The sequence below is a fragment of the Eubalaena glacialis genome, chromosome 17, assembly GCF_028564815.1.
Source record: "Eubalaena glacialis isolate mEubGla1 chromosome 17, mEubGla1.1.hap2.+ XY, whole genome shotgun sequence".
In the NCBI taxonomy this organism is placed as follows: Eukaryota; Metazoa; Chordata; class Mammalia; order Artiodactyla; family Balaenidae; genus Eubalaena; species Eubalaena glacialis.
This window is the reverse complement of record NC_083732.1, coordinates 88,512,767-88,523,476: the sequence shown is the minus strand read 5'-3', so window position 1 is coordinate 88,523,476 and position 10,710 is coordinate 88,512,767. Positions and strand designations below refer to the sequence as shown.

The window sequence follows — 10,710 nt, the reverse complement described above, 5'->3', positions numbered from 1 at the left end:
ACCCAATACGGTATTCTGGCGCCCCGCCCCGCCCCGCGGCCCGCCCCCGCCCCGCGGCCCGCCCCTCCTCGCCCTAGATCTCGCCTGCCAATGAGCTGCGAAGGGGCGAGACCAATTGGTAGCGACCGATAGAGCGTGGAGCTCGCGGGAGGGGGCGGAGCGTGAGGTCTCGGCAGCCAATGGACGAGGGCAGGTGCGGGGCGGTGTAGCCCATTGGCGGCGCTGACGGCGCGGGCGGGGCGCGGCGCGGTGGCGAGATGGCGGCGGCGGCGGTGGCGGCGGTGGCGGCGGTGGCGGCGGAGTCCGGCCCGAGGCGCGTGGGCTTCGTGGGCGCGGGCCGCATGGCGGAGGCCATCGCGCAGGGCCTCATCCAAGCAGGTGGGGCGCGTGGGGTCCCGGGCCCACGGGCTAGCGGGCGTCCGACACCGGCCTGTGTGGGAGGGACGGGCTTACCTCTCCGTAGCTCACCTGCCCCGCGGAGCCCCGGGCAGCACGGGGCCCTCCGCGCAGGGGCCCCAGGGTGGAGCTGGCCGGCGGGCGTGGGCCAGGGTGGCACGCGGACCCTGTCCCTCCGGTCTCTGCTTCCTCTGGGAGCGCGGCTGGAGGGGATGTAGTGGAGAGGATCAGCGCCGGCCGTCCCCACGTCCGAGTTGAGATGTGCTGTGAGCGCACAGAATAAAATATACGCCGAATTTGGAAGATTTAGCATCCAAACAAAAAATAACGTATCTTCGTAACTTTTAATATTGATTAGGTGTTGGAAAGGTAACATTTTGGCTACACTGAATTAAATAAAATGTACTACAATTCACCCGTTTCTTCCTACTTGTTTAATAAGATTACTAGAAAATGTAAAGTTACGTGTGTGGCTCGAGCGATACTTCTCTTGGACAGCCCTAGCTTAGAGCGCGGGATCTCCTGCCGACTTCCTAACCTCGCGTGCCTCGGTCGAGCTGCCTGACCGCTCTGAGCCTCCGACTCTTCTTTCTGTTTGTTCGCCGGCTGCACCCCTGGTGTCCGGCACTGTGCACATTTGGGGCTACATTCTCCATTCTTCACATTGTAGGCTGTTTAGCCCCTTGCCTGGCTTCTCCCCACTAGATGTCAGTGACACCCCCAGTTGTGACAGCCAAAATGTCTCCAGACACTGTCCGTGTCCCCGGGGTGGGGGGCAAAGTCATCCTCCGTTGAGCAGCACTTACGGCAGGGGCGCAGACGCGGTGCTACTCATACTCCGCAGTAGTTAGAAACCTTCCGATGTAGATGCGGACTGGGTTTCTGCCTTCAGCCGTATGTCAAGGTCTAGAAAGGTCAAAATCCTCAGAAAACAGTTTACTGCAAGTCTCAGGTGTTTTACCTGTAAAACCTGGAGTAGCACCTGCCTCCCCGGCTGCCCGGAGTCTCGCAGTGCTGCCACCGTCTCTTCAGGCCGTGGGGTGCACTTACGCCTTCCTGTTAGACCTTACAGAAATCTGATCTGTAGAGGATTTCTACCAAACGGGCACTGAGCCTCTGCTTGGCTGTCCCCGTACAGATGCACCCCCCTCCGGAGGAAGCTCATCCCCCACCCCAGCCTCCCTACCCACCATGCCCCCTCCCCAGCCTTCCCGTTCCCAGAGGCAGGGATCCCTGGGATCTGTGTCGTCACGAGACAAGGCAAGCTCCCGGCCCCTGTGTCCGGCAGGGCGTCTGGACTCAGCAGCAGCAGCAGGTGGGCAGCGATGACTGCTGAGTAGAATCAAGTGAAGCTGGTTGCCTGGTCCCAGCCGAGTGGAGCGGCCCCGCCAAGCACCTGGCTTCTTGGAGAGGCTCAGCATGGCCCAGGTGTGGCTGAGCCTCAGAGACGTGCCGTAAGGGGCCCGCCAGGCTGGCTTCTCCCCGCGCCACATCCTCACTGATACCCCCTACCCGCCTTTGCCTTTCCTTCCAGGAAAAGTGGAAGCTCAGCACGTGCTGGCCAGCGCGCCGACGGACAGGAACCTCTGCCACTTCCGGGTGAGCCGGGCAGCTCCTCTGAGTGGAGGCTTCCCAGGGCTCACATGGCTCTTGGCTCCTTGGGGCCAGGGAAGTGCTGCTTACTTAGCTAAAGTTTTGAGACGGGCTGGGCTGGGGAAGGGGAGGTCAAAGGCCAGAAGGAAAGTCAAGGTTGTGGAGGGCCAGGGTGGGGTAAAGGGGTGTGTGTGTGCGTGTGCGTGTGCATGCTGGATGGGCAGGAATGTCACGGGCACTCACTGGGATCAGAGGGCTCGAGGAGGTGCTGACATCAGGGCCATCTGAGGTTGGATCCTGAGCGAGAACGGGTGGTCTGGGCGCATGATGGGCTTTAGGTTTAGGGCCGTTTGCAATGGGGGGCCCATGGGGTTGCAGGGTGGGCTCTGGCAGGGAGGGCTGTGGTCTGGGAGGACGCCCGCTGACGTGGGCCTGGTCCTGGCAACCCTGCTGCAGGCCCTGGGCTGCCAGACGACCCACTCCAACCGGGAGGTGCTGCAGAGCTGCTCCCTCGTCTTCTTTGCCACCAAGCCCCACATCTTGCCGGCTGTCCTGGTGGAGGTGGCTCCTGTGGTCACCGCTGAGCACATCGTGGTGTCCGTGGCTGCCGGAGTCTCCCTGAGCACCCTGGAGGAGGTGGGTGGCCTGTCGGGGTGCAGTAGGGGCTGAGACTCTGGCCCTAGGTGGGCTCTGCTGGCCTCCCACCCCTGCCATCCCAGACCGGCTGCAGCCTGGGTCCAGCCCTTCCAGAAACCAGGATGGGTGGGTTGGGGGTCAGACAGCCTCTCAGCCGGCCTGCACAGGCGGCTAGGGGGCTGGGGTTAGGGCTCCTCCCACCTGGGGTTAGGGCGCCACGCCCGGGAAGTAGCGGGGAGCCTGCGCTGGCCCGGCGTGTACCTGCCCGGCAGCCAGATCCCATGGCCGCCCTGATCGCAGCCTCTCTCCCGCCAGCTGCTGCCCCCGATGGCGCGAGTGCTGCGGGTCTCGCCCAACCTGCCCTGCGTGGTCCAGGAGGGTGCCATGGTGATGGCGCGGGGCCGCCATGTCGGGAGCGGCGAGGCCGGGCTCCTGCGGACCCTGCTGGAGGCGTGCGGGCAGTGCGAGGAGGTGCCCGAGGCCCAGGTGGACGTCCACACTGGCCTCAGCGGCAGCGGTGTGGCCTTTGTGAGTGTGGTCTGGTCCCTGCACCCCAACCCCTGTCCTCACAGGCCGGCCCTCCCTCGGCCAAGTGGGGCCTTGTGGAGCCCCCCTGACAGCCCCTGACCCCACGGCTCCCCGGCTGGGTCCCCAGCTCCCCGTATGCGCCGCCCACCCCATATCCGTGCCTTCCCGGGCCTTTGAGGCCAGCCGCTTGGCAGACCCCTCGGCTCTGGCCTCGGCTCCGGTGGCTGGTGTGCCGGACCTTGTTCCTGAGGGTCCCCAGCCTTTTCCAGGCTGGGTTCTGTGTCCAGGGGAGTGCTGGCTTTGTCCCCGCCCCCCGCTGCTACAGGTGTGCGCCTTCTCGGAGGCCTTGGCCGAAGGAGCCATCAAGATGGGCATGCCCAGTGGCCTGGCCCACCGCATTGCCGCCCAGACCCTGCTGGTGAGACCCTGCTGCCCAGTCCTGGGGGAGTGTGTGGAAGGGGAGGGGGCAGCACGCCTCCTGGGAGCTGTGGGAAGGGAGACAGCAGGCCTGAGCAGCCTGGGCTGAGATGGGGCGGCGGGGGTGCGGGTGGGGCTGAGCTGAGGAGGGGCTGCTGGGCTCCCCCGAGTCACCCCAATGCCACTCTCCCCAGGGCACGGCCAAGATGCTTCTGCAGAAGGGGCAGCACCCGGCTCAGCTGCGGACTGACGTGTGCACGCCGGGCGGCACCACTATCTATGGGCTCCACGCTCTGGAGCAGGGCGGGCTACGGGCAGCGGCCATGAGCTCCGTGGAGGCTGCCACGTGCCGGGCCCGGGAACTCAGCAGGAAGTAGGGCGCAGGCACTGGGTGCAGACCATGGCCACCCCCCAGCCCCTTCCCGAGGACTCGGGTTCTCTCCAGCCTGCAGGCCAGTGGAGGAGCTGCTTGAGGTCTGGGAGGATGGGTGGAGGACAGGTCCTGGGCAGTGGGGAACACAGCGGGGTGTGGGCCCCTCTCCAGACCCTGAGCTCGTGGCAAGTGGCAGGTGGAGCTGGTCCTGATGACCCTTCCCTGGGTCAAGAGTCCTGGAGGGTCCCATGGCCTGGCCTCTGACTGCAGGATTTGGTTCTTAGCATGTCTGCGAAAGGACCAACAGGCCAGGAAAGCCAGCAACTTGGGGCCCTAAGCAAGGACGAGGGGCCTCCGGGTGCGGGACAGGCTACCTGCAGCCCAAGGCTCACAGGGGCCTCCCCACCCCACATGGGCCCCAGTGCTGGAGCCCCTTCCTTCCACCCACCAGCTATGAGGCTTGCGGCAAAGTGATCCCGCATCTGTAAACAGGGCTTACGCGGCAGCCTGCCCCTCGCTGCCCGCACAGCCCTGAGCCCCCCCCCCCCCACTCCAGGCTTCATCGGCGGCTGGCCCTCAGCCAGCAACTGCTCATCTGACCCTGGCCCTTCCACCTGCTAGAAGGCTCAGCCCGAGTCCCTTTCAGCACCCTTTTTTTCACTTTTGAATCGGGAATAAAGACGCTGTCCTGTAGCATGGAGCAACCAATATTTAATTGGAGGCTGGTAAAACCAAATTCCAAGTGCCTGGAAGCACGTCTCAGCCAAGGCCCAGGATACTGGGCTCAGACTCGGAGCTGTGGGTGCAGGTGGTCTGGGGACAGGGTTTCCCATCACCCGAGAGCTCTGCAAGGGTGGGCTCCCCCTCCCCCCACCCAGCACTCCAGCCTCACCCTCCGCTGTACGTCCATGGGTCCCCGCCATGTATCTTCCAGCAGAATCCCTGAGGACCAGGCTGGGCTCGGCTTGGGGAGCACCAGAGGCACCTCTGCCCAGCCCTGCCCGTAGGCGCTCACCTCCTGAGTGAGAGGCGCCCGGTGAGCCCAGCTGGCGATGGCCCGTGACAGGAAATGCCAGTTGAAGAGGGCCTGACCCAAGAACGGCAGCTTGGGGCTGGGGGCAGGGTTGCAGCCCAGTCGCTGGCCGGCCAAGTCTCTTCACCGTATACTGCGAGGCTAAAATTACTTTTCTCAGAAGCTGGTGGATGTGAGCTTTTTCCATCAATGTCCCTTTTCTGTACCCTCCCCAGTTTTTCAAATCAGGTGTTCTGGATCCAAGCACTAGACAGAGTTACAAAAATAAGAGTAGAACAGGGATCATGTGACATTGGCACATCCAGACTTTATTATAAAGCGCGCTGGGCCCATCTGGCCGGTGACCTCTGCTGTCAGTGAGGTTGGCTGTGAAAGGGCCCCTCGACAGGGCAAGCACCCACAGCCCACTTCAGCACCCTTGCCCCCGGGGCTCCCCTGGTGATCCTGACCCGCTCTTGGGCCAGCGGGCTGGGGGTCCCGGGAGGCCCGAGCCCCCGCTGGAGGGCGCCCCCTTCCTCTCGCCCCGCGCTCCAGTGCTCCATCTTCGGTCCTGCTGTCACCTGGGGGCTCATTCCCAAGCGTGAGGCCCCTCGGGCAAGTTTGGCCTCATACGGGTTCCCTCTGATGCTGCAGCCTGGTCTTGCCCTCCCAACCCCCCAGGTGGGCTGGTTTCAGCAAAAGCCACAAGCTCACCTTTCCACCTGCAGTGCTTTCCTGCTGTGACTACCACCAAGCCCACAGGGCCAGCCCTGACAGTGACTGACCAGGGGCTGCTTTTTGGAATCAGTGACCTTTACCGCCTTGAGGATTTGTCAGAGGGCTGTGAACAGGATGGGGAGAGCATGGTGGCTGTGTCCCTGAGCACCTCCCAGGCCACAGGGGTCGCACACCCTCAGAAGAGACGCGTAATCCTTGAGGGCAAGAAACCCAGTCTCCAGCACGGTGCCCAGCACTCTGCAGGCGGGGCTGTTGAAGGAATTCAAGCAGCAACTAAGACCCCCTCCCTCGGTGCCATCAACAGCCTTACTCTCCTTAGCACAAACCAGGGAGCTGTTTAGACGCCCCGGGCCCAGCAGGCAACGGCAGTGAGGCCACTTCACCCATTCTCCTGCAGAGACATACTGGCGTCTCCCATAGGAAGCCTCTGCCCTGTGGTTCACACTGAGGTGAGCCCAGGGAGGTGGGTGACCTCGTGCCAGAGCTGCGATGGGGCCTAGGGTCACAAGGATCATTGCTGGGGCTGCATTTGGGGCCAGAGCCGCCCTCTTCATGTGCAGGGCCCGGTGGCACCAGTGCCCCCATTCTAGAGAGGACACCTTCGGAGGCCCTTGGGTGAGGTAGTCCCCAGCCCAGCAAAGTGAAGCGGCTCCCAGACCCACCCTTGACGGGCCCCCTAACTCTTCAAGGCCCCAGGCCAGCCTGCGCCGTGCCTCGTTCCCGCGCTGCCCATCCAGGGCCGTGGGGACCGGCCAGAGCCACCTCCTGGGGTGCAGCCTTGGTTCCCCAGAAGGGACGAGGCTGGCGCCACATGAGGAGAAGAGGTGGGAGGTCCTGTCCTGATAGCTGGTTCCCAATACCAACAGCAGTCTCCCTGCCCAGGCTCCTGGGTACAAGAGGATTAAAGGCTGAGACAGGAAACTTGGCAAGAGGGGCAGCGCTGATGATGCTACCAGAGGCCACCCTCGCCCGGTGCCCACCTGGGCTCTGAGGTCTGTCTCTCCACAGGCCACTATAGGCAGGCCGGGCAGGGTAGAGGACCAGCAGGCTGGCCATTGTGACCAGGAGCTCCCAGCCTGGGTCCCTGGGTCGCCACCAGCTGGAGAGGCAGGTGGTGTAACATGCAAGACATCCTGAAGCCCCGTGCAGCTGCTTGGTTAGACCCAGGGCCAGCGTAGACTGCCAGAGGCTCCTGCAGGTATGCAGGCTTGACACAGATGGAAGTGGAGGTGCCAGACGGGCCCCAGCAGGTGCGGCTGGAGGCTGCTGTCCGGGCCTGGCTAGCCAAGACTCCCTTCTCTTGTTCCCAAATCCTACATACTGTCCCTCAGCTTTCAGATTTGACATACACATACATATGTGGTTTGGGGGGTTTTTTTGTTCTTTTTTTTGACTGGGGGTGGTTCCAAGGAACAGTTTATGTCCTTGCTCTGGGGGCGCCCAGCCGTCCTACCGCCGTGCACAGCCCTCCCGTCCTGCAAACACAGCACCTGTCTGTGGCCTCTGCAGTCTCAGACCACCAGGAAGATGGGGCAGGTGAGGATGAGGGCAGAGCGCTGAGGCAGGCAGCACCTCAAATCCGGCCCCACTGCCCCTCACAAGGGCTCTGGGTATCTCTGCAGGGCAGCCTCTGGGAGGCCTGGGTGGGTATCTCTCGGCCTCAGGCCACCAGCAGGATCCTGAATCTAGAGCTGGACGGTTACAGAGCCCTTGCCTTCTCCTTACAAACTGTGCCATCTAGGAGCCTAATTGATGGGGCCATGGGAAGCAGCTCCGCAGCCACGCCCTGGGCAGTGCCAGGAGTGGGGGAGAAGCCTGAGGGCAGGCTGGGCAGGGGAGCCTTGGAGGGGAGCTAAGGCACTGAGGGTTGTCCTGGCATGGCCGTCAGTGCCACAGGGCTGCTCCGGGGAAACGGGATGGCTCTGGGCCCTGGGGCTGGACAAAGTGGGCTGTGGCTTGTGGGGGCACAGGGCGCTGGCTCGGCCACTGGTCACCAGGGCCCAGGTCTAGTGCTCGCCAACCCCACGGAACAAGAGAGCTGTTCAGAATGTTTTCTTAAGGAAAGTTAAATCCGAGTGGAACAGAAACCTGCAGCCCTCGCTGCATCCAGCACCTTGGGAGGCCCCGAGTGCCGGGCACCATCCTCCCTTCCCAGCCCACGGAGCCCTCCACCCCGGGTCCCTGAAGAGTATCTGTTAAAAACAGACCTAATGCGCTAAAAACAAAACGAGTGGTGTGCTTCCCATTGAGACGACCGACCGCATGGCTGTGGTCGGGAGGGATGGGAGCGCCGGGCCCTCGTCCGGTACAAGTGCTGGGCGGTGCGGACAGGAACATGGCTGGAGGCCTCAACCCCACAGGGGCCAGGGTGGGAGCACAGCCACCTGCTCTCTGATAAGTGCTGTGGTGTGTGTACCAGGCCTGCACGGGAGGGCACTTGGCTAAGACCGCAGACCCCACGTGCGCGCCTGCCCAGGGAGGGGGAGCAGGCGCCCGCGGCCTCTGTTCTGTCCCCACATGAAACGCGGGCACCAGTGGAGGGGACGGCCCTTCACCAACAGAGCTCCTCTGAGCCAGGCTGGGCTGGGATCCCTGCAACCCCGAGCCGGGGGCGGGTAGGCCACCCCAGGGGAGGGGAGGAGAGATGGGGAGGCTGTGTGTATCCCCTCCAAGTGCCACAGGAGAAAGGCCACTGGGGGCTGCTCGGGCTGGCCTGGTCACACCCCATCATCAGGGACTGCAGGAGAGGGCCCGATGCCCCCCAGCCTCCGGGCCATGCTGATCAGTGAGCGAAGCTGCACCAGCTTCAGCGGCCCTACCTCCCGGGGGTCCCGGCTCTCCAGCCATCGCAGAGCTGTCTCCAGACCCCGCACGGCCTCCCCAGCGGAGGGCACGGCGGCCTCCTCCTCCTCCTCTCCTCCCGCCGCGACAGAGGGCAGGCTGGCTGGGGGCGGAGGGGCCCCAGGGACCAGCACAGGAGGCCGGCTGGGGCCTGGGTCCTCTCTGCAGCCGTCCGGCAGCCCCCCGTCATCGTCCAGGTGCAGCCACTCGGCCACCTCCTCGGGCGCCAGCCGCTTGTAGGCCAGGGCTGCCAGGTGCGTGAGGTCGCTAAGCACCCTGCTGCGCTCCGCGGCCTCCTCGGCCTGGCCAGCTGGCTGCCCAGCGCACTCCTCCGCCGGCCGGGGCTCAAAGGCAGCCCGCAAGCCCAGCAGCCAGCAGCGCTCGATGCTGCCTGCCTGCACCAGGTCCCAGGAGAGGCCGGCCAGGTAGAGCATGTCCTTGAGCATGAAGCTGCGCATGAAGTCCAGCGGGGACCCCCCGGCGCAGGACACGGCCAGCCGCAGCAGCTCCCGCTTGTACAGCTGCTTGAAGGCGGCCACCACGCCCTGCTCCAGTGGGGCCGGGATGTGCGCCCGGCTGCTGCCCTTGGACAGGAACAGCACCCGCACCGCCCCGTCGGGGGTCTGCAGCTCCTCCGGAGGGCCCAGGGGCTCAGGCCGGCACCTCCTGGGGGTCTCCTCGCTCTCCTCCAAGGTGGGCATCCTGGCCGCAGGGCTGGGGCAGGGCGGGTGGGCGACCAGCAGCACAGCCTTCTGCTGCAGGCAGCTGCGGCGCAGGTAGCGCCTGACGCCCGGGACGAACTCCTCGAAGAACCAGCCGCGCAGCAGCGGGCGGCTGAGCCAGGCGTCGGGGCTGTAGCGGTAGGAGGCGGGGAACTTGTCCTGGTTGTGGTGGCGCAGGCTGGGTGGGTCCGGCAACTGCCCGATGACCAGCGGCTTCAGTTTGTGGCTGCCGGTCAGGTTGGCGGCCAGCAGCACCGTCACCCGGTCGCCCCGCCAGCGACGGCCGCAGCCCCCCGCGCCCGGGGGCGCGGCCTGCTCCGGAAGCAGCTTCCAGTAGAGGCCGGTGACGTTGGCGTTGTAGATCTGCTCGTCGCCGTAGCCGCCCTCGGCGGGGGCAGGGGAATTCAGGGCGCGGTCGGGCAGGGGGCCGGCGCGGGTGAGCTGCGCGGGCTCCTGCTTGACCGGCGGGCCGGGCGCGGGGCCGGCGGCCGGGGGCTCGGCCTCGCCGTAGATGCGCTGGCTGGAGATGCCGTGGCGCTTCTGCCAGCGCCAGAACCAGCCGTGACTGGCCTTGAAGGTGCACTCGGGCCCGTAGATCTGGCGCGCGAAGGCCTCGGCCTGCGCTTGGATGAGCGGCCCCGACAGCGGCACGCCATGCTGGCGCAGCGCCAGGAACCACGAGTAGACGGCGCGGTCGATCTCCTCCTCGTTGGCTAGCCGCATCTTCTTGCGCTGCGTGCCCACCTCGCCGCCCAGCTGCTCCAGGAACCAGCGCAGCTTGGGCTCGTCCTTGAGCCAGCCGCGCAGCGTGCCGCCGGGCACGCCGAAGTCGCGGCACACGCTGGCCTGCCGCTCGCCGCCCTTGACGCGCTCGATGGCCTGCAACTTGTCCTTGATGGAGTAGGCCTTGCGGAAGGCCATCTTCACAGCCACGCGGGGCCGCGGCCCGGGCGCGGGGGGCGGCGGCCGCGCGGCGGGGACCGGGGTGGGCGCGGGGGGCCGCGGCGACTGCGCGGGGCGCCCGGGCGGGGGGCGGCGGCCGCGGCGCGGGGCCGGGCCGGCCGGGAGTCCCGCGGGGTACATGGTTGCTGCTGCGGCTGCGGCGGCAGCGGCACCGGGGGCGCGGGAACCGGGGCCATACGCCCGACCGGCCGGCCGCGCTGGGCGGGCGCTGGGGGCGGGACCGGCCGGACCCTCCCCTTTGTCTCGCCCGCTCGGCGCGCGCAGGCGCGCTGGCCCCGCGCGGCCCCACCCCGCGCCGCACGTCACCCGGCACGTGCCGGCCGGTCTGCCCCGCCCGGGCCCGCCGAGTCCACCGGAGCTGCAGCGGAGGGGGGCGGGAGCCGGCGGCGCTGTGCCCGGCGGGTTGCTCCAGCTCCTCCGGGAAAGAGCGAGCCCCGCGGGGGTCTCCCACTGTCTTCTGTCCTCGCACCCTCGGGGAGCGTCGCGCGGAG

The 10,710-nt window shown here is 66.1% G+C and overlaps 2 protein-coding genes across 2 annotated transcripts; one reads left to right on the top strand and one right to left on the bottom strand.

Annotated features, from left to right (window-relative positions):
• The first annotated feature begins 269 nt into the window (after nt 1-269).
• On the top strand, nt 270-4,636 carry PYCR3 (pyrroline-5-carboxylate reductase 3). Its single transcript, XM_061171457.1, has 6 exons — nt 270-378; nt 1,931-1,995; nt 2,446-2,625; nt 2,941-3,153; nt 3,479-3,571; nt 3,765-4,636. The coding sequence occupies exons 1-6, from the start codon at nt 342-344 to the stop codon at nt 3,945-3,947; spliced, it is 771 nt and encodes a 256-aa protein (XP_061027440.1). The 5' UTR covers nt 270-341; the 3' UTR covers nt 3,948-4,636.
• Nucleotides 4,637-5,260: 624 nt separating this feature from the next.
• Nucleotides 5,261-10,339, bottom strand: TIGD5 (tigger transposable element derived 5). Its single transcript, XM_061172012.1, has one exon. It carries the CDS (start codon nt 10,337-10,339, stop codon nt 8,411-8,413), a length of 1,929 nt encoding a protein of 642 aa, XP_061027995.1. The 3' UTR covers nt 5,261-8,410.
• Nucleotides 10,340-10,710: the final 371 nt, after the last annotated feature.